Raw genomic sequence first — 23,518 nt, 5'->3', positions numbered from 1 at the left:
AGGTCCGGCCGCCATCTTTGTGACGTCATTACTATCCCCTCCACCATTTTTCCGCTTTACTACCGCATGTACGGTGATCAGGAGAACTGTCCGAACACATTGATACCGGTTGTGGGTAAGGCCGAGCCGAGTCAATTAAATCGTGTTTCATAGAGGGCTTTTGAGATTTGGCGACCGTACTATATTGTTTACGAGGCACATTTTTATTTAAATTAAAAGTACAGTCAGATATAATTTAAAATTGATAAGTGGTAACAGACACAATAAAATTAAAAAATAAATTAGATTCATTTATTGGTTTTTCACATCGTTTGACAATTTAAAAACACAATTAGTTATTTTTAAGGTTATTTTTGGAAAAAAAATTGTAAAATTTTTTTTTGGGGGGACGACTATAGGGACTGCTATGCGTTGTCAGCATTCCGCGCGGCTACGGAAGGCCCGACGCATAGCTCGCTCCTTAGTTGTCTCCCGGTCGTGATTGGGAAAATACACGTCTTAATTAAGTACTTCCGCATTTCTTATTATATACTCCCAGATATCCTATATTATGCAATACGTTCACTAGACGTAAGTAATCATGTTACATAGTGTTCTGTTATCGCTCGCTCTTGAATTCCAGGTAGGAGCAGCGCGGTATTAGTACGGTCGCCAAGCCGCTCCGAGGCCAGATTTAATTGACTCAGCTCGGCCTTACCCACAACCGGTATCAATGTGTTCGGACAGTTCTCCTGATCACCGTACATGCGGTAGTAAAGCGGAAAAATGGTGGAGGGGATAGTAATGACGTCACAAAGATGGCGGCCGGACCTATTCTTTTTGGCGGTGTATCTCGATATAATTTTATAAAAAAACTGTTTTTTGTGATTTTTTTTTTCCTATAGGTTTCACGTAAATGTTTGTAGAAAAGGAAATAATCTCCATAATATAAGCTATTATTTGACACCTCGATGATTAAAATCGGTTAAGTGGTTTTCGAGATACACCGCCAAAAAGAATAGGTCCGGCCGCCATCTTTGTGACGTCATTACTATCCCCTCCACCATTTTTCCGCTTTACTACCGCATGTACGGTGATCAGGAGAACTGTCCGAACACATTGATACCGGTTGTGGGTAAGGCCGAGCCGAGTCAATTAAATCGTGTTTCATAGAGGGCTTTTGAGATTTGGCGACCGTACTATATTGTTTACGAGGCACATTTTTATTTAAATTAAAAGTACAGTCAGATATAATTTAAAATTGATAAGTGGTAACAGACACAATAAAATTAAAAAATAAATTAGATTCATTTATTGGTTTTTCACATCGTTTGACAATTTAAAAACACAATTAGTTATTTTTAAGGTTATTTTTGGAAAAAAAATTGTAAAATTTTTTTTTGGGGGGACGACTATAGGGACTGCTATGCGTTGTCAGCATTCCGCGCGGCTACGGAAGGCCCGACGCATAGCTCGCTCCTTAGTTGTCTCCCGGTCGTGATTGGGAAAATACACGTCTTAATTAAGTACTTCCGCATTTCTTATTATATACTCCCAGATATCCTATATTATGCAATACGTTCACTAGACTTAAAACACTCAAAACGGTTATGCAATATGTTTTTGCTAAGTGTGAAATATATGTACATATACATTTAGTATCTGTAATCTAATTATACTACTGTATAATTAATATAGTCATTCATAAAATTAAGACCGAATCACTAAATATAATATTTGTTTTCTAAACTCGCAATACAACCACAGTAGCAATACATTTTTTTATTTTATTATGCCAGTTATTCTATAAGTGTATATTTTATACATTATAAAAATATACAACATTACGTCTATGTCTTTCGTTACCGACAGAGCGAATATTTGGATAAAAGAAAAATAGAGGGCATTTGAGATTTGATGCTTAATACGTGAAAAACTATGGATTGTTATCGTGGTTGATTGCTGTGCTAGTTTAGTTTGCGCTGAGAGAATAGCAGCTACAGCACCGATATTTGTGCAAATATGGTCAATCGTGTCATGCTGTCATTAATATTTAATAAAAGAAAAGGTCATCTTATTTATCTTTATTTGAATTACTGATCATGTATGTTGTACGCTGACTTTACCTACTCAGGTTTAACTGGTTATTATTAACTTAGCACCGTAATACGAGTAGCTCGAATATACATTAGGTATATAAAATTAATTTATAAATATATTCCGATGTCATTAATGGGCCTTGGCCCTTGCCCTATTTATTATATGCAATATGAGCGAATTAAGATGGAGAGACTGGATTTATTATTAAAAATAATTTATTTAATCGAACAGAGTAACGTCCAAGATAATAATTAATACAATATTAACTTAAATCTAATTCTTAACAGCTATTTATAATAAAGTATTGACAAGTAAGCATTGACGTCAAGACCTAATTAGGGGTAGTGCTGACAAAGGTTACTTGTATTGGTTCCTCCACCTTAACTCCTCTCTCCTCAAGAGAGAAATTATCTGAAGACGACACAGTTGGGTTCAGAGAATTTCGTCCTATACACTTTGTATAAGGTTTAAATTTATATAAAGTAAAAACAATGATTAAAAGAATGACAACATATAGTAAAATGGTCCAGACACTAATATTTTTCACCACGTAAATGAAGTCGTCCGTGTTGCTTTCGCTCACGCTGACTGGCGTGTTGATCTGACTGACTGATGACTGATGTGTGATTGGCACTGTTGATGACGTCCCTGATGTCGCTGAAGTCCACATTTTGTAGGTCTAGTCGTCTTTCTTCTTCTCTAATGGGCTGTCGTAATTCTGGTAATGGTACGAACGGCGTTTGCAGGTCGTTCATTGAGGTGTTTGTGGGTGTTGGAATGAATATGTCTCCTACTTCTGTTCTGCATTGTTTCTTCGGTTGTAGAAAGAAGGTTCCTTGTATGGTATGTTTGTTAACTTCTTCGTTGCAGTATTCTGTAACTATTAGGTTATTTTCGGTATATATCAGCCAGTAGTTTTCGGTGATCCTTTGGATTTTTTCCTTTTCTATTTGTATGACGTTCTGGTGGCATTTCGTGTAGTTCTCCTTTAGCATCATAATTTGTTCTATGCAGGTCTCAGTGGCGTAGGGTACGAGGTCATCACTCGAACACAGGAACTTGTTGTCCTCGATCTCTTCACATGCGTTTGCTACGGGCCTGTATTTCAACCTGTTCACCACTAGGTAGGGGTGTTTGGGGATAATTGTGGTCGTTTTTAGGGTTTTATGATTATGAATAGGGATAGGGATTACCTTGTAATAATTATACGTACTTGGTTCTATCAATGGAACTTCTAATACAAAAACTAATTTATTACTAACTATATAGGATTTAAGAATAATGTTAAGTTCTATTTTAATTAAGTTTATTCTATCTACTGGGTAAATTAAGTGAGCATGTTTCGTTATTTCTGAAAGGATGTGAATAAGTTCTGTAGAATTTATTATAGACTGATGTAGGACATGTAATTTGCTGAAAGCTATTGCTGTCTCTGTTTCTTGAATAAAATCGTATATAATGTGAAAGTTGTTGGATATTTGAAACAGGTTATTCATAAGTGACAAGGTGATATCTCTTTTGGATTCTCTTTCTAACACTGACTCTAATTCAATAGTTTTATTACTTAATATATTAATGTTTGAATTTGTAATTTCTGCAAGATTGGCAAATTTATCTAGGCTATTCACCATCAAAGATACTTTACGTTCTACTGAATGTTCTGCATTTTTAAGTTGCCTTATCTCGAGGTCATAGCGTATTGCGTCTGTTTCATCTAGATTTCCTGAAATTGACTTAATTACTGAACCTAAAGGACTAAATAATGCTCGTTTAGATCTAGAAAAAGGTAAAATCTGATTAATCCTATGTCTTATTTTAGATTCAAATGATTCTATTTGTTTACACGAATTACCTAATTGATTTTTATATTCTATGTTGCTTGAAATAGTTATGTTTAATTTACTATACTGTTGAAAGTTAACATCTACTTCATTTATAAGTAATTCTAAGTCTAATGTCTTAAAAATAGTCCATGAATTAATCCTCATCACTGCTGTGCCCAGTTTGATCGGTGCTATTCCCGGATTTGTTTTCAGGCTTTGAAGTTCCAGGCTGTAGGTCGAGCCGATCAGTGTCAGGATTGTGATTCTTAACCTGTGGAGGACGTTTAACATTCTTAATAGCTACCTTAGTTTTCCTTTGTTTTAATTGAACTGGAATAATATTTCTACTTGGTTCACCTATTACCTTAGCCTTTTCGAAGCGTGGTAAATCTTTAGCCTTTCTAGTCCTAGTATTTTTCATGAAAATATCATCACCTTCTTTGATTTTCGGTGGTTCTTCACCTCCCCTCTTTTCCCTAACTTTAACTTTGGGCGGCGGCGGTGGGCTTGGTTCTCCTCAACCGAGGCAACGCGCAGACGTGCGTTCGCTGGAATGGGGGGTCTATAGTTGACCTATCCTTTGCGACCCCCGACCTGGCAGCGCGCGTTGCCGAGTGGCGAGTTCTAGAAGACGAAGAGACCCTCTCGGATCATTTATATATCCGCATGAGGGTCTCCCCACTGCAGAGGGCCACGCCGTCCAGTCCTAATAGCCGACGGGCCGGGAGGGGGAGGTTCCCAAGATGGGCGTTGGCCCGCCTCGACAGAGAAATGGCGGAAGAGGCTGCCATCATCGAGGCGTGGAACTCTCCTCAGACGGTCCCAAGAGGTATCGACGAGAGAGCCGTCCACTTCAGAAGGTCTCTGGAGACAGTTTGTGATGCTTCCATGCCGCGGGCCCGGCCTGCCCGGGGCAAGAAACAAGTCTACTGGTGGACCCCGGAGATCGCCGTCCTACGCACGGCCGCCAATAACGCCCGGCGGGCCTACACGCGGTGCAGAAGAAGGAGGCACACCGCTGAGGAGGAGGAACTCCTCCGCACTGCGTTGGTGGACAAGAAGCGGTCCCTCCAGCAGGCCATTAAGAAGGCGAAGAACGAGGGGTGGGAGGAGTTCTTGGCAACCCTCAATAGGGACCCATGGGGACGCCCATACAGAATGGAGCGCAACAAGTTGCGGAGCGCCCCACCCATGGACTCCATGGAGCCAGAACTCCTCCAGAGAGTGGTTGAGGGCCTGTTTCCGGAGGCACCAGACTTCATCCCACCGGCGATGGCCCCCCCAGCAGCGGACCCGGTAGAACCGATCGTCCCCCCCCCCATAACGGATGACGAGATGGAGTGGGCCATGGACCGGGTCAGGGCCACGCGCAAAGCGCCGGGACCAGACGGAGTGCCAGGAAAAGTGCTTTTCTTGGCACTCAAGCATCTAGGGAACTGCCTAAGATCCCTCCTGGAGGACTGCCTCGAGGAGGGGCGCTTCCCGGGATGCTGGAAGGAGGGGCGACTGTGCCTGCTGCGCAAGGAGGGGCGCCCAGCAGACACCCCCGCTGGCTACCGCCCCATCGTGCTGTTGGATGAGGTCGGGAAGCTCTTCGAGCGAATCCTGGCCTCCCGTATTCAGCGGCACCTAGTGGAAATGGGCCCGAACTTACATGACAACCAGTTCGGGTTCCGTAGGGGGCGGTCTACTATAGACGCGGTGGCCGCGTTGAGGGATTTCGGGGTGCTTGCGACAGTCCATAGGGAGGGAGTGGTGGCGGTGTCGCTGGACATCGCCAACGCGTTCGGGTCTCTCCCCTACACGGTCATTGGGGAGGCACTCCGTTACCATGGAGTGCCTCCTTATCTGAGGCGTGTTGTAGAGCACTACCTGACGGGGCGGCTAGTGCTCTATGAGCAGAGGGGTATCCGGGGCGCGAGGGCTATGGCGTGCGGGGTTCCACAGGGGTCTGTCCTGGGTCCTCTCCTGTGGAACCTCGGTTACGATTGGGTGCTCCGGGGGGTGCAGCTTCCCCGCATGGTCACCGTGTGTTATGCGGACGACACACTAGTGGCCGTGCGGGGAAAGGAGCTAGAGGAAGTGCTCAGAAGGGCGGCGGTGGCCACCGAGCTTACAGTGCAGCGCATAGGACTCCTGGGGCTTCGGGTCGCCCTGCCGAAAACCGAGGCCATGGTCCTCGGGCGAACAAGGGGGTGGGGGCAGCTGCCGGAGGGCACCAGAGTAAGGGTGGGGGGTGAGTCTGTCCAGGTCAAGGCCCACATCAAGTACTTGGGCCTTGTCCTGGACAGAAAGTGGAATTTTGAGGAGCACTTTGCGAGACTGGCTCCTCGTCTCGTGGGTGCTGCCTCGGCTCTGGGCCGCCTCTTGCCTAATCTGGGGGGGGCCGAATGCCCCATGTAGGCGTCTATATGCGGGGGTAGTCCGGAGCATGGCGCTCTACGGATCGCCAATCTGGGCCGGACGGCTGACGAGACGCGCGAAGGCACTGCTCCGTCGGCCGCAGAGGTTCATGGCCCAGAGGATGGTAAGGGCCTACCGCACTACCTCTCACGCAGCGGCATGCCTCCTTGCCGGCACTCCGGCGTGGGAACTAGACGCGGGGGTGCTGGCTGAAAGATACTGGCAGAGGGCGGAGGCCAGGAGGCGTGGGGAGCCCACAGATGCGAGAGAGGTGGAGAGGTTGGCCCGAGCAGCCGCGGAGCGCCTTAAGGAAAGATGGAGGAATGCCTTGGAGGATGGCCGTTATGGAACCCGAACCATAGGGGCTATCCTCCCAGTAATGGATGAGTGGTTGGGGAGAAGGAAGGGGGCCCTGACATTCAGGGTGACGCAGGTAGTGTCCGGACACGGCTGTTTCGGACACTACCTGCACAAGATACAGAGGGAACCGGGGCCCCAGTGCAACGAATGTGGCGCAGCGGATGACACGGCCCAGCACACTCTGGAAGAGTGCAATCGCTGGGCCGTGGAAAGAGTGGCCCTTAGGGCGGTGACGGGGGTTGCGGACCTCTCGCTACACAGCATAATTGTGGCGATGCTGGGTAGCGAGAGGAAATGGGAAGCGGTGGCCTCCTTCTGCGAAAAAGTCATGTCGCAGAAGGAGAAGGCGGAGAGGGAGCGAGAAGCATCTGCGAATGCGCCTCCTCTCCGTCGCAGGCGGCAGGGTCGAGGGCGAAGAGCCCATGCTCGCCTCGAGCCTTAGTAGGGCCAGCGGGTACCAAACCCGCACTGCACGGCCCCATAGACGTTGTCGGGGGAGGGGGATCAAGCGTTTCTGATCCCCCCCTCCATTATGAGGGTGCCTTGGCGATAAGCCGGGGCTGCCGGAGGGCGCCGTGGTGGAATGTCATCGATCCCAGTGCGCCCTCATAAACGGCAAAGTGGGTGAAACGCCGGAGTGGGTTTAGTGGGTAGGGCCAATTCTCCCCCCCTCTTGCCAGGAGAGGGGAAAGGAGCGGCGAGTCCCACACACTGTGCGTAAATGCATTCCCACTCCGTCAAAAAAAAAAAAAAAAGGCTTTGAAGTTCCAGGCTGTAGGTCGAGTCGATCAGTGTCAGGATTGCGATTCTTAACCTGTGGAGGACGTTTAACATTCTTAATAGCTACCTTAGTTTTCCTTTGTTTTAATTGAACTGGAATAATATTTCCCCGCCAAGTGTGGCCCCGCATTTCCATGACACAGCCCTTACCATGTCAGGGAGTATTGGGATCCTCGGTGTCGACATTTCCAGTGACGTCCAATTCCGTAGCCACCTGGAAGGGAAGGCTGCGCTGGCATCCAAAAAACTCGGTGTGCTCAATAAAGCGAGGCGATACTTTACTCCGGGGCAAAGACTGCTGCTATATAAATCGCAGGTCAGACCCCATATGGAGTATTGCTGTCACCTTTGGGCAGGAGCACCTGCATGCCAGCTTGGACCCTTTGACTCAGTCCAAAGGCGCGCTATGCGAATCGTTGACGATCCCAAACTCACAAGCGGTATTGAACCTTTAAGTCTAAGGAGAGACTTTGCCTCCTTGTGTGTGTTCTACCGCTTGTACAATGGGCTGTGCTCTGAGGAATTGTTTGACATGATGCCAACGGCCACTTTCTATCACCGCACCGCTCGCCGTCGGCAGGGAGTTCACCCTCACACCTTAGAACCTAAATGGTCGCGTACTGTGCGGTTCAAGAGGAATTTCCTCCCGCGGACGCTCCGGCTGTGGAATGAGCTCCCTTCCGAGGTTTTCCCGAGTGTCTACAGTATGGGGTTCTTCAAAAAAGGAGTGTACAGGTTTTTAAAGGGTCGGCAACGCGCATGTAACACTCTGGAGTTGCATGCGTCCATAGGCTGCGGTGACTGCTTACCATCAGGCGGGCCGTATGCTTGTTTGCCACCGTCGTGGTATAAAAAAAAAAAATTCTACTTGGTTCACCTATTACCTTAGCCTTTTCGAAGCGTGGTAAATCTTTTGCCTTTCTAGTCCTAGTATTTTTCATGAAAATATCATCACCTTCTTTGATTTTCGGTGGTTCTTCGCCTCCCCTCTTTTCCCTAACTTTAACTTTATCTTTATGAAGTTTTTCCGCCACGTATTCGTATAAAACCTTTAACCTCTTCCTATGGTCATGTAAGAGTTTTTGCGTGAGATTTCGTTCTCTATCGATATCGAATACATTATTCGAATCCGTATTACCAAAGACCATTTCGAAGGGTGTAAAACCAGTAGCCGAATGGATGGAGTTATTGTATGCCATGATTGCATAGGTCATTACGGAAGCGGCATCTGAATCACTTCTTTCATATTTAGCTAGACGATAGATTTCGATAACCGTCGAGTGAAATCGTTCGACAACTGCCATTGAGCTGGGGCTATTTGGAGTACCTATGTGTAGCTCGATTTTATAAAGTTTTAGCAGCTCTTTTATAAGTTCGTTATTAAACTCGGTACCTGAATCACAATTGATTTTCTTGACAAGTCCGTACATACTAAAATATTTGATAAGCGCTTGTACTACCTCTGGTGTGCTACGATTTGGTATATTAATAGCCTGTCCTAATTTACTAAACGCGTCTACTATTGTAAGATAGTATTTACTATCGATGTAAAGTAAATCCATAAAGACTTCTTGAAATGGTGAGTTTTGGGTTTGCGTTAATTGTATACAGGGTTTGATTGGTTTCCTTTCGTACTTCATTCACTTACACTGTTCGCATGTATTTATGATGGCAGTAACGGTGTCTTTCATATTTGGCCACCAGTAGTGACGTTTTAGCTTTATTAGTGTTTCGTTAATTCCCCTGTGGCACGTTTTCCCTTCATGATATTTTATGATAAAATCGCGTTGATCAACTTCTGAGTCTGTCAAATTAACTATGCGCTCTGTACATTCTATTAATTTTAATGTTCCCTTTTTGTAGAGTTTTGTAATTACTGTTGAGAAAGATTTCCTAAACTTGGGGGCTTCAAAGTAAATAAAATATTTGTATTTTGTATCTACATATTCTTTAAGAAATTCCTTTACCAAGTTTTCATTATTAATGGGCATAAATACTTCTGTGATACGTTGTTTTTTGTTAGATCTATCATTTACGCATATTTTGTCTTTAAACCACGTGTGAACCAAGATTTGTTTTGGTTTGCTATCTATGGCTTCTTTTAATATTGGTATACCCTCGTGTTCTCTATTTGAAACGGAATTCGCTGTAGCATTGTCATCTGAATCTGAGATTTTTATCATTTCGGATGACTGTTCGCTTTCGGAGTCTGACATTTCTATCGTCTCCAGTTACGATGAACGATTTTGTTGTATGTTTTCCTCTAATTGTTCTAACTCTCTCCTAACTTCAGCTACGCGATCTTCGTTTTCATCTATGTTATCTATTATAGAGTCTAAATCATCATCTATGGCATTAATCCTAATTCTAGAAAGGGCGTCAGCATTCGTATTTTGCTGTCCTTTTTTGTACTTAATCTCGAAATCGTATTCTTCGAGTCTCAATCACCAACGTGTGAGCTTACTATTCGGCTCTTTTAGTGAGTACAGCCATGCTAATGGTCTGTGATCTGTGTAGATAGTAAACTTTTTACCGTAAAGATATGGTCTAAAGTACTTCACGGCCCAGATTACGGCTAGGAGTTCCTTCTCGATGGTACTATACCTACTCTCGGTATCACTTAGAGATCTACTAGCATATGCTACAGGTTTATCTGACCCGATTGGTCCTTGTGATAGGACCGCACCTACTGCAAAGTTGGATGCATCAGTGGTTAGAAGGAATGGTTTGTCGAAGTCAGGAAACTGAAGAAGTGGTGCGTTAGTTAGCAATTTCTTACATGTTTCAAAACTGTTAACATATTCCTCATCTAAAACTATCTTTTTTCCTTTCTTTAGACAGACGGTAAGAGGTCTCGTAATCTTCGCGAAATCTTTAATGAACTTTCTGTAGTATCCTATAAGACCAAGAAAGCTTTTGATTTCCGTTGCTGTCTTAGGAATTGGATATTTTAATACGGCATCTATTTTATCATTATTTGGCTTAAGGCCTTCATTGGTTATTGTTTGTCCTAAGTAAAGGACTTCTTTTCTAAGGAAATGAGACTTATCTAACTGAATTTTAAGGTTAGTTTGACGAAATCTTTCAAACACGGCCTTTAATTTATCTACATGTTCTGATAAGCTTTTTGAAAAAATTATCACGTCATCTAGATAGACCAAACAGTGTATTCCTTGCAACCCTCTGAGCACGTTGTCCATTGCTCTTTGGAAGGTAGCCGGGGCTGTTCTTAACCCGAACGGCATTCGATGGAATTCGTAATGACCAAAGGGTGTGCTGAAAGCTGTTTTAGGTTTATCCTCTGATTCTACTTCTATCTGATGGTACCCACTCGCAAGGTCTAGCGTAGTGAAGTACATACTTTTACCTAACATATCAAAAAGGTCATTGATGTTTGGTAAAGGGTATTTATCATCAGTAGTTATGTCATTTAGCCGCCTGTAATCTACGACCATTCTCCATTTTTGTTCCCCCGAAGCATCCAATTTTTTTGGTACGAGGTGAACCGGGGCACTCCATGGTGAGTGTGATTCTTGAATTATATTATCGCGTAACATTTTACTAACTTGTTTTTTTATTTCCTGAGTTTGAGTTTGAGGTAACCTATGAGCTTTTAAGTTAATGGGATCTTCATTTTTAGTCCTAATTTTATGCTTAACTTGATTACTGAAGGTTAATGGAATATTTTCGCAATAGAATATATCCTTGTACTCTCTACATAAGTTGCCTATTATTGTTCTTTCTTCCTCGTTCATATGGTCTTATCTAAGTTTATTTAAGTTGTTTACTAATAATTCATCCACATCTTGTGAAATTTCCAGTTGATTTGAATTGATTGAATTTATGTTAAGTGCTTGTTGATTAAATAACTCTACACGAAATGGGGCTGTCACTGTTATTTTTTGGTGTAAATCAGTTGTATTTTGAATTACAGTTGCAGCGTAACCGTTAGTGCATTTTACTATAGCGGCTGGCATTCTTACCCCGTTAGTGAACTGGGTAAAATTTAAAATTCCTTCCCCATGTAACAAGTTAACTGGTAATTTAACTCTAACCTCAGTTCGCGGCGGTACATTGAAGGTTTCTTTTCGAAATGATTTATATGTCATTGGTATTTGCGTGGTGTTTGTGACTAACATCCTTGTTTTATAATTAACATCGGCTCCTAATTGATCTAATAAATCACTGCCTATTAGACCGTCGTATCTTTCGTCCACCGTATAAATATAAAATTTATGCTTTTCGTTAGTGTTAAAAGTTTTTGGTAGATTAATGTAAGCTGTCTCATTATGTGTGCTTATGGCGTGTGTGCTAACTACTTCGAATGGTTCAAATCGTTTTGAGTTTCCGTAATATTTGTTAGCTATTTGTGGACTTAAAAATGATCGAGTACTGCCCGTATCTATCATAAAAACGGCGTCTAACTCTGGTATATGAATGTATGGCAGATTTTTATGCTTATTATAGTTTAAAATTATTTTCTCCCTACAATTGAGGCTTCCACGTAAAAATTTTCTACTGGTTCGCAGTACGAGACAGAATTTTGACCGTCATTATACTGTTGAGAATCGTAATTATTCTCTGTGTAATTAACACGCTTCGAATTAACTGTTCGCATAGTGACATCGGTATTCGAACCCGATGCTACCGGTTGTTGTGCATCATAGCCTGTACGATACCTATTGTCCGTAGCAGATTGCTGACGGGGCGTCTGCGCCGGCGCCTGCATTGGCGGTGAACTACTTACGCGGGGCACGTGTTGTGGATTACTGTCGTTAAATCTATTATTAGAATATGAAGTTTGTTGACGATTATTTCTATATTGGAATGAATTATTTTGGCCGTTTGAAACATTGGTGCTATATGGCGTGAATGTACTTGTTGAACCAAATGTCCTATTAAGTACAGGTGTGTTTGATTGCCTTTGCGTATTGTCAAATTTTGGAGTGTTGCTATTAATCTGGTTTCGGTTTGAATTCATCCTCGGATTCCTAGCGTCGTATATAGTTTGAAAGTTTTGTTCGTCTAAAACGATTTTTAAAGCATTCTCCAAAGTTGTGACATTTCGCAAACGCACTAGCCTAACTAAATAAGCTGGCAAATTAAAAAGAAAAACATTCAGTGAAGTGTTATTATAGATATGGTGTTTAGCTGCTCGTAAATTTTCGTCTTCTATTGTTTCACTTATTTTTGCAAACAAACTACTTCTTAATTGTTGGACTTTGTGGCAAAAATCCAAATAACTTTCGCTTTTATTACGTTTTAGTGATTCTAATTCCATTGCCAAACATTCCTCGGACCCAGGGTCACCAAAATGTTGGCTTAAAAGCTGTTTTAAATCTTGCCATGTATGTATGGAGTCCCTTTCTCCTATTAAATTAGCGGCATTCCCAGAAAGTCTACTGGTTATAATGTGAAGCAAATATAAGTTTTGTGCGATACCTCCCGGGAAAGATTGTAAAACATATTCACATTTTTTAAGAAATAATGGTAATGCTCTTGTTTCTCCATCGAATACTGGGATTACCTTAATTATTTCTGCAGGTACCCTATTAACGTTCTCCATTATTATTGCAAAGTGAATTAAAGGGAAGTGAGAGAAAAGAAAAAAATACCTCGAAATTAACTAATATTCTAGTGTTTACTTACTGCTACACGCTATTTGAAAAGAATTTTATTCTCAATTAGCTTTACTATTTATACTATACGATTAAGGCAATGTCTAATCCGTAAAGGTACGTATAAATATTACTGGTAGATAACGGAAGTAAGCGAGGGAATGGTGAAAAGGTGTACTCACAGTCCCGCAGCTTCCATGTCCTTCCGGAATATTGTAGATCTTGAAAATACTTGTTCTCGGGTCCAGTCCAGGTCTGTCGCTGCTCGGCTGCTCGGCTTCACAGGAACTTGACTCAGCTTCCTCTTAATAAATTTATTTGTTCGAATTCCCGTTTAAACGTAGAAACGTACGTTGTCCGGCACGGTACAGTCGCGAGATTTTATCGGCTTTCTGAACGTGTCAGGATACGACGGGAATCCTGTCCTCAGCGCCAATTAAGATGGAGAGACTGGATTTATTATTAAAAATAATTTATTTAATCGAACAGTGTAACGTCCAAGATAATAATTAATACAATATTAACTTAAATCTAATTCTTAACAGCTATTTATAATAAAGTATTGACAAGTAAGCATTGACGTCAAGACCTAATTAGGGGTAGTGCTGACAAAGGTTACTTGTATTGGTTGCTCCACCTTCAATAATAAACATTTGAATTTGGGTAAATTATAATGTTATATAAGAAATAACTTCGAAAGTTGAGTAGTAGTTATAGTAGCCTTATAAATTTATTTTTTCATAACTTAACCGAAAGCATATGGAATTATGCACGTTCATATATTTCTTATATTTCAAGAACATGATGGATTTTTGCATTTGATAAAATCCAAAATATATTTCTTCTTGAATAGATCAGAGATTTTAATGCATTTTAATGACGTTAGACACATTTTGGAGAAAATAAAATAAAAAACTATTATTTTTAAATTAAAAATCTTAAAACGCGCTAGGACGCGTGAGTCTTTGTATCTACAAAGACTCGTTGTGTCACTATTCGTTCAGCAGGAGCTGCTGTAAGCCGACATGCGTGTGCATGAGCCTAATAACTGAATTTTCTCATTGTCGCCATCTGCTCAATGAATACAACGTATCCTACCCTGTCTGGAGGTAACGCTGGGTTGTATCGTTGACATAAATTACGTCTTATTTTAGTTAAAGTTGATATCAATAGTAGTACCGCCTGTCTTCTTTAATTCCGTATCGCGGACAAGGACCGCTAGTGAACTTTCATACATTCATAAATGGACGTTTTATGAATTAATTCTACTTTTTGAAATCGAATTAAACTGAATGTAAAGTAGACCACAAAGTGTATAGAATCTTAGTGAATTATGTTTCATTGTGAACAACAAATTGAAACGGGATTATTAGGCTTTGTTTTGATATCCTAATAGGTGTATTAAAATATAAATATATATATATATATATATATATATATATATCATGTGTATATACCTAATATGTACTTTTTATTTTGAACCTACATACCTAAACTTTCTTTATGCTTTTAAACAAGGCTTCATAACTCAATTGGCACAGTATACTTGTGTATAGTACACATATTATGTCCTGAACTTGGTCTGCAGTCTACGCAGGTGGGCTACTCTGCGTTCGATACAGTGATAATAACTTCAATTACTTGATGGCTTAAAACACAACCCATTACACAGTTGTTCGCTAAGGCATTGATTTAATTTTGGTTCAGTTTCATTTACCATACTTCTGGATTTCTTTAGCAGTCAATTAAAATAGTATCATGTGTTTTCATAAAAAAGGATCATCAGATCGTTTTCTTTTATTATAGAATTGGTTAAAGTTAAACGACTGAAATACGATTTTAAATAATATAACTCAAAACATCGAAATATGGTATATTTGAGACACTAACTTAATACAACTGATGAAAATAAATCGCTAGAAATTGAAAATAAATAAATTCTGATCAAAATAAATCTTTAGCACCTGAAAAAAATAAATTCTAGCCATATATAGACGGCGATTAACTTATAATCTAATAATTTGAAACATTAAACTATAATATGAATATCTCATACCAAGGATACTTTATATGAGTAACGGCCTAACTGCAAATACAGTAGGTCGATAAATAAAAATACTAAAGATTCGGTTTATCACCATGGTTAACATTAACAAATAATTTTCACCCGAATGACTTATTTTACTTCGGATTAAGATAGATATATGTTTTTAGTGTCTCACTATGATGTTTTTTAATAATATATTTCTAACGTTAGTACGGTGTATACGTAACGTGTACGGTACGGTGTATGTGAAGTCCCCAATCCGCATTGGGCCAGCGTGGGGACTATAGCCCGAGCCCTTTCGCGTATGAGAGGAGGCCTGTGCCCAGCAGTGGGACGTATATAGGCTGAATTATTATTTATTATTATTATCTGTGATAAATAAAAGACGTGCGCTCGCGTTATAACCATTTAATGCACTGACTTATCGGTACAGGCGCGAAAGATACAATATGAACTAACCTAACATCCCTCCACCATAAATCCTTAATACTAGCTACTTATAATTAACGCGGGGTATATTCCTAAGTCGAGCGCTCCGAACGACCTCGCTGCCTGCTGGTACCGCGGTGGCAGAGCCGGGTGGCTGGCGCATAGACGTCGGCTCCTGTTGCGCGAGTGGAATGTTCGATGACGGTGGAACAGCCGGAGCGATGGGTACGGTTCGTGATGGTAGCGGAGGTGGAGCGTCAGACGTGCCCAACAATGACGGCGTGTGCGCAGCGTCCCTACCGCGCGACATTTGCGGTGCTGTTGGCACGTGTTGGCCGCCTTGCACGGCCGTAGTGGCTTCTATGGGATCGGAATTGGCTTCAATCCACTCCTCTTCTTCCTCCCCTTCCAATCTCTGATCCGAAGGATAAGGCAACATCGCCCAAATGGAACTCCTGTCCTCCGAATCTTCGTTTAACCCATTGGTTGGGGTCCCGGTATAACCCTTGTATTTATATATTTGATTCTTGTGTTTCTTTACAAGTTGATCCATTTCCGGTAAATATATCTCGTATAAACATCGGCCTAACTTATTTTTAACAATACCTTTTAACCACTTATTATTACTAATTACTTTTGTAAGTACGTGTTCATTAATTTCAAAATCTACATTTCGGTTTCCCTTATAATATTTCGCCTGCAAATACTGTTTAGAATTAACATTACTTTGCAATTCTGTTGAGAGTGAGGATGGTGCATCATTGTTTACTAGTAATAAATCAAACCGGTTACGTAGCGGCCGCCCGATCATTAGTTCGGCGGGTGACTTGTCCGTTGTTGCATGTATACTATTACGGTATCTAAACAAAAATTCGTGTAACCGCTCATTAGTTATTTCCCTCATTGTTTTTCTCTTCATAAGCAACCCCTTAATATGTTTTTTTAACATTTTAACATAAATCTCCACTTGTCCGTTGCTCGACGGTGAATAAGTTGGAGAAGTTATATGCGTTATGGCGTTTAATTTGCAAAAATGTTTAAACGCTTTAGATGTGAAAGATGTACCATTATCTGTCACTAGAGTGTGCATTATACCAAAACGAGACATAACTTCTTCAAGTTTTGTTATCACGGTAGCACTCGAATAGTTGCTAGTTAAAGGGAAACATTCGACCCATTTCGAAAATGCGTCTACCATTACGAGGAACATGGTATTTTGTATGGGTCCAAAAAAATCTAAATGGACTCTGGACCATGCCTGGGTCGGGTACTTCCATACCGTTAATGGCGCACGCGGCGGAGTGGGTTTAGTTTGAATACAGACCTCGCAACTGCCTATTTTTAATTCAATGTCGCGATCTATGTTTGGCCACCAAAATCGCGAACGAGCCTCTGACTTTGTTTTGTTTATACCTAAATGACTTCTATGTAATTCGTCTAGCACTTTTGATTGCAACGATTTAGGTATAACGATTTTATGTCCGCGCATAATCACATCTTTTTCCAAAATAAGATCGAATCTACAATTAAAATAAGGTTGTATTTCCGGGTTTACCACTTTTTTTGGCCAACCCGAAACTACAAATTTTTTTACGATATCTAAACATTTATCGTTATTGGTCGCGCTTACTAACTCCCTCATGGTAACAGGTAAGTCACCGTCCGTTACAAAACTAACGTAGGTTGCTCGATCTAGCGAGGGTGGCGCGTGCGATCTGTGGGCCTTTTTTTTTTTTTTTTTTTTTTTTTTTTTCCAGGGGGAAAATGCATTCCGCATACCACCCGGGTGCGGGGGGTGACCCGAGTGGTTATGTGGGACTCCCGTCTAGGCTAATGAGGCCCACGGTATACCCACTAAAAACCCCCCATATGCCACCTCGCCGCCTTATTGGTGGAGTTACGGGAACACTTGCGTACTCATCCGCGACCCCACCGGCGGCAGCCGCCCGCGAGCGGCTCCTTCGCGGATGCCCGAAGGCCCTTCACGCGAGGCGCGCCAGATGGTTCGACGCGCCTTCCTCCTCGGCCTCCGTCCTGCAGTGTAGCGGACCCCCCCGAGCCCGCCACAAGGAGGCCACGGGCGCCAGAAAACTCCCCAGCGCCCGGCGGCAGATGAGGTCCATGGTTCTGCCGCAAACCACAACTCGGCTGCAGAGGACAGGGAGAACGGCACACCGTAACACCGACACTCCTCTTCCTCTGCAGCCCCACCAACGCCGCTACAGCGGAACGGCCCCGCCAAGGTCGCAGGGGATAGGGAGAGTGGCGCATCGTGATACCATCACGCCTCTTCCCCTGCGATCCCACCTCGGCCGTCGAGGATAGGGAGAACGGCTAACCGCAATACCGACACTCCTCTTCCTCGACGGTCCACCTCCAACGCGTCACAAGCGGGCTTATCAAGCCCACTTGGAGCGTCCTCCTCGGGCCAGCCAGCACCTCAAACAGGCCGGCCCTGGTTGCCTCTTCGCTTCACCGTGGGAGACCAAGCCACGGCTACTAAGCCCCTCCACCACGACAAGGTGGGCAACCCTCGGGGGGGTGCGATCTGTGGGCCTGCGGCGGTCGAATGCAGGATGACGTAATCGCCTCTTTATCAGCGACCGACTCATTAACACCTGTTGCGCGGCTCAAAAAATCTGCACAGTTATTTGCGCTTCCAACGTATTCGATTTCATAGTTATAGCTGTTTAAAAATAAAGCGTAACGCTGAAGTCGGTTCGCGGAGACTTCTGGTACCCCTTTATGTGGGTGGAAAATGTACATTAAGGGTTTATGGTCAGTACGCAGGATGAAAATATTGGTGAAAACGTCTTATACCAAAAATTATAGCTGTAGCCTCTTTTTCCATCTGACTATAATTGCGTTCAGCGCTATTTAAAGACCTCGAGGCATAAGCAATCGGCCGTTCAACCCCCCCCTCTAATTGACCTAAGACAGCACCTAGGCCCCAAGGAGGACGCGTCAATACTAAGAACCAATTTTGAATTAGGGTTAAAATGCGCTAACACCCTCTCTGATACCAGTTCTTCCTTAATCTTCGAGAAAACGTTATCATGTTCTGTAGTCCAATCCCATTTCACCCCTTTTTGCAACAACCGGTTCAGTGGCCCCAAAATCGATGCGGCATTAGGAACAAACATTCGGTAGTAATTCACTAACCCTAGAAATGACCTTAGTTCGTTATTGAAACGCATCGACGACCTGACACGTGCACAGTCCGAGATGACTAAGCAAATTGCGCAAATGTCCATGCATCAAGGCCGAGGGCGCTCAAAATCTCGTCGAGGAGGCAACGCGAGATCGAGGAGCAGGGGTCGGAGCCGAAGTAGAACTGCAGGTACGTGCTGGTATCATTCTATTTTTGGTGAAAAAGCGAAGAAATGCACTACTCCCTGCAACTACTCATCGGGAAATGCAAACGGCTGTCAGTAAATGCGGCGACTGATTGCCGCGCCACAAGCCGCCTCTTCATAACCGACAAAAGGTCTAAAATGCAGTTCCTAATTGATACCGGTTCCGACCTCTGCGTGGTGCCACGTGGGAGTTGGCCCGATGGCAAACCGACTGAGTACAGCCTCACCGCTGCCAACGGCACTCCTATTCAGACATTTGGAACCGTCACGCTGCATCTTGACCTAGGCCTACGGCGGGATTTCGTGTGGAACTTCGTGGTAGCCAGTGTTGGCAAGCCCATCATTGGAGCTGATCTCCTCGCACACTATGGGTTGCTCGTGGACTATCAGGACGGTAGATTATTAGATAAGCTCACTCTTCTCTCCACAGCAGCGATACGGATTAAATGTGACATCTCCAGCATTAAGACGATTTCCGGTGACAGCGAGTACCACGCCCTGCTTTCAAAGTACTCGCAACTTACCAAACCGTCAGGCATCACACGTCAAGTGAAGCATAACACCGTTCATTTTATCCGTACCTTACCTGGCCCTCCAGTATTTTCCAGACCACGCCGCCTGGCTCCTGATAGACTGAAGGTGGCCAAGGAACAGTTCGAAGAGATGGTTAGAGATGGCACCGCTCGTCGCTCTGATTCACCCTGGGCTTCTGCGCTTCATCTCGCTCCAAAGAAGGACGGCTGGAGACCTTGCGGAGACTACCGCGCGCTTAACGCGCGAACAATTCCGGACAGGTACCCCATTAGGCATATTGAAGACTATGCTCACAGTTTGGCAGGCTGCAGTATTTTCTCTAAAATTGACTTGGTCAAAGCCTATGTGGCGCATTATCAAGACTGCATGCGCACATCACTATTCGCAAACCCGTCCAGGCGACAGCGGGGCGAAGAAGACGCGCGGAGGGAACCTACACGGACCGGCTCCCAGATCGCTGCACGGAGCCTCAGAGCGCATCCGATCGCCTTCGACGCCGCACCTGTGCCGCTCTGCCCCGCCGCTCGCGCTTACGCAAACGCAACCTATCGCTTCGCTCGCTATAGCATTATTCATTGCGCTTTTGTAGATTTTAATATTATAGTTTATATTTATACGTGGAGTTCGTGTTTGATTTAACGATCATATAGATAAGAACACCACATTGGTGACCCGAGAGTGCTTACGGACCGCGGGAAATTTTATCGCGTTATAATTATGAGCGAGGATGGTAACGGCGCGGGCACGGCGCCGCCGCCTCGGTCGGTCGACGATTTTGCTGATGCACAAGTTGGCGCGCCGGTGGCCGTTAACCGCGTGGCAATTCGATTGCCGCCATTTTGGCCGGACGACCCCGAAGTCTGGTTTGGACAAGCAGAGGCGCAGTTTCACGTGTCAGGTATTAAGGACGACGCCACGAAATTTTATTGCGTCGTTGCACAACTCGATCACAGGTATGCCAAAGAGATTAAAGGTATTATTAAGAATCCCCCAGCTACTGATAAGTACCCAAAGTTAAAGGCTGAATTAACTAAGTACCTGTGTGTTTCCCGTCAGCAACAGATTACCCAGGTGCTGTCTAATGAGGAACTGGGGGATCGTAAGCCCTCACAATTTCTGCACCATTTACAGCATTTGGCTGACGGCGGAATGAACGACGAGTTTATGAAAAGTATGTGGATGAAAAGGCTACCGACGCATGTTCAACCTATTTTAATTTCGCAGGCCTCAGCTAGTTTGGAGGAGCTAGCAGATCTCGCCGACAGAATTTGCGAGGCCACGTCACCGTCGCCGCCATTACACGTTGCGGCCGCGACGTCCGATTTCGGCGGGTTATTGAAACGCATCGACGACCTGACACGTGCACAGTCCGAGATGACTAAGCAAATTGCGCAAATGTCCATGCATCAAGGCCGAGGGCGCTCAACATCTCGTCGAGGAGGCAACGCGAGATCGAGGAGCAGGGGTCGGAGCCGAAGTAGAACTGCAGGTACGTGCTGGTATCATTCTATTTTTGGTGAAAAAGCGAAGAAATGCACTACCCCCTGCAACTACTCGTCGGGAAATGCAAACGGCTGTCAGTAAGTGCGGCGACTGATTGCCGCGCCACAAGCCGCCTCTTCATAACCGACAAAAGGTCTAAAATGCAGTTCCTAATTGATACCGGTTCCGACCTCTGCGTGGTGCCACGTGGGAGTTGGCCCGATGGCAAACCGACTGAGTACAGCCTCACTGCTGCCAACGGCACTCCTATTCAGACATTTGGAACCGTCACGCTGCATCTTGACCTAGGCCTACGGCGGGATTTCGTGTGGAACTTCGTGGTAGCCAGTGTTGGCAAGCCGATCATTGGAGCTGATCTCCTCGCACACTATGGGTTGCTCGTGGACTGTCAGGACGGTAGATTATTAGATAAGCTCACTCTTCTCTCCACAGCAGCGATACGGATGAAATGTGACATCTCCAGCATTAAGACGATTTCCGGTGACAGCGAGTACCACGCCCTGCTTTCAAAGTACTCGCAACTTACCAAACCGTCAGGCATCACACGTCAAGTGAAGCATAACACCGTTCATTTTATCCGTACCTTACCTGGCCCTCCAGTATTTTCCAGACCACGCCGCCTGGCTCCTGATAGATTGAAGGTGGCCAAAGAACAGTTCGAAGAGATGGTTAGAGATGGCACCGCTCGTCGCTCCGATTCACCCTGGGCTTCTGCGCTTCATCTCGCTCCAAATAAGGACGGCTGGAGACCTTGCGGAGACTACCGCGCGCTTAACGCGCGAACAATTCCGGACAGGTACCCCATTAGGCATATTGAAGACTATGCTCACAGTTTGGCAGGCTGCAGTATTTTCTCTAAAATTGACTTGGTCAAAGCTTATAACCAGATCCCGGTCTTTCATGAAGACATTGCCAAGACTGCTATAACCACACCGTTCGGACTTTTCGAGTTTCCTTTTATGTCTTTTGGCCTAAGAAATGCAGGACAGACCTTCCAGCGTTTTCTCGACGAAGTACTTCGCGACATGGATTGCTGCTATTCTTATATCGATGATATTTTGGTATATTCCAGAAGCCACAGCGAACACCTAGAGCACCTGGAGCAGGTTTTCAAACGCCTAGCAGAGTACGGCCTGCTTATCAACGAGAGGAAGTGCGTCTTCGGTCAGAGCGAGGTAACCTTCCTGGGTTTCCACATATCGGAGCAAGGTACACGCCCTCTGGATACCAGAATCGAAGTCATCCGAGACTTCCCTCCCCCGAAGACTGTAAGCGGCCTACGCAGGTTCTTAGGCATATTCAATTTTTATAGGCGTTTCATCCCACACGCTGCTGAAGAGCAAGCACCACTTCATGACCTGCTAGCCGGTCCAAAAGTCAAGGGCTCGCATCCCATCAGTTGGACTCCTGAACTTCTCCAGGTCTTCGCCAGCTGCAAAGCAAGTATAGTTAGATGTACCCTTCTCGCTCACCCAGTAATGAATGCACCACTGGCTCTCGTATGTGACGCCTCAAACTCAGCCTTGGGCTCGGTGCTTCAGCAATTGGTGGACAAAGAATGGCAGCCACTGGCATTTTTCTCAAAGAAGATGAACAAGGCCCAGTCTCGTTATAGCGCTTACGACAGGGAACTTCTCGCAGTGTACGAAAGCGTCAAGCATTTCAGGTTCATGGTTGAAGGCAGGCATTTTGTGATCTACACCGACCATAAACCAATCACATTTGCATTCCAGCAGAGAGACCGTCACTGTTCACCTCGCCAGTTAAATCAGCTCGATTTCATCTCGCAATTCAGCACCGATATCAGACACATATCTAGTAAGGATAACATTACAGCAGATGCCCTTTCTCGTATCGAGGCCATTTCGAAACCACCAGACGTGGAGACCTTGGCTCGTATGCAGAAAGCAGATCCTGAGATGCAACAGCTACTAGATCCTAACAATTTCTCCATCAATCTCAAGGAAGTCCAAGTACCAGGCACCCTCATCACGTTGGTCTGCGACGTCTCACAGTCTAGGCCTCGTCCCTACGTACCACGCGAGCTACGACGGCAGGTTTTCGACGCCATACACTGTCTGAGTCATCCAGGTGTGAAGACAACAACCAAGCTGGTCACGGAAAGGTATATCTGGCCCAACGCACGGAAAGATTGCCGCGCCTGGACCCAAGCCTGCATCGCGTGCCAAACGTCGAAGGTACAGCGTCACACCTCTTCTCCACTCGGGCAGTTCGCGCTTCCTGGTGAGAGATTCAGCCACGTGCACATCGACCTAATAGGACCTCTCCCACCTTCACACGACTTCAGATACTGTTTCACAGCTGTAGACAGGTTCACACGCTGGCCCGAAGTACTGCCACTTCATGATATCACCGCCGAGTCGGTGGCAAAGGCACTATGTGAAGCATGGGTCTCGAGATTTGGTTGCCCGCAGGTTATTACAACTGATGATTACACTTTTTCAGGCGTTGACGCGCCTCTGCGGCGTACACCTGCGCCACACAACGGCGTATCATCCTGCGGCGAACGGAATCGTGGAACGTCTCCACCGCACCCTCAAGACCGCCATCATGGCCCACGACGAA

The 23,518-nt window shown here is 44.5% G+C and overlaps 3 protein-coding genes across 3 annotated transcripts; 2 read left to right on the top strand and 1 right to left on the bottom strand.

Moving 5' to 3' along the window:
• Positions 1–2,460: 2,460 nt before the first annotated feature.
• On the bottom strand, positions 2,461–4,193 carry LOC133534042 (uncharacterized). Its single transcript, XM_061873137.1, has one exon. It carries the CDS (start codon positions 4,191–4,193, stop codon positions 2,613–2,615), a length of 1,581 nt encoding a protein of 526 aa, XP_061729121.1. The 3' UTR covers positions 2,461–2,612.
• A 14,729-nt stretch (positions 4,194–18,922) lies between these two features.
• Positions 18,923–20,018, top strand: LOC133534059 (uncharacterized). The gene is made up of 2 exons (XM_061873153.1): positions 18,923–19,739; positions 19,828–20,018. Exons 1-2 carry the CDS (start codon positions 18,923–18,925, stop codon positions 20,016–20,018), a joined length of 1,008 nt encoding a protein of 335 aa, XP_061729137.1.
• A 128-nt stretch (positions 20,019–20,146) lies between these two features.
• On the top strand, positions 20,147–21,013 carry LOC133534058 (uncharacterized). Its single transcript, XM_061873152.1, has one exon. The coding sequence runs from the start codon at positions 20,147–20,149 to the stop codon at positions 21,011–21,013; it is 867 nt and encodes a 288-aa protein (XP_061729136.1).
• The last annotated feature ends 2,505 nt before the right edge of the window (positions 21,014–23,518 follow it).

This window comes from Cydia pomonella, unplaced genomic scaffold (genome assembly GCF_033807575.1).
Source record: "Cydia pomonella isolate Wapato2018A unplaced genomic scaffold, ilCydPomo1 PGA_scaffold_46, whole genome shotgun sequence".
NCBI lineage: Eukaryota > Metazoa > Arthropoda > Insecta > Lepidoptera > Tortricidae > Cydia > Cydia pomonella.
The sequence above is the reverse complement of the archived record's forward strand: the minus strand, read 5'-3'. Positions and strand labels throughout refer to the sequence as shown.

Coding starts and splice junctions, on each gene's coding strand:
- LOC133534042 (XM_061873137.1), bottom strand. CDS start 4,193: ATGTTAAACGTCCTCCACAGGTTAAGAATCACAATCCTGACACTGATC.
- LOC133534059 (XM_061873153.1), top strand. CDS start 18,923: ATGCACTACTCCCTGCAACTACTCATCGGGAAATGCAAACGGCTGTCA. Junction 19,740..19,827: donor TCACAGTTTGGCAGGCTGCA/GTATTTTCTCTA, acceptor AAACCCGTCCAG/GCGACAGCGGGGCGAAGAAG.
- LOC133534058 (XM_061873152.1), top strand. CDS start 20,147: ATGAGCGAGGATGGTAACGGCGCGGGCACGGCGCCGCCGCCTCGGTCG.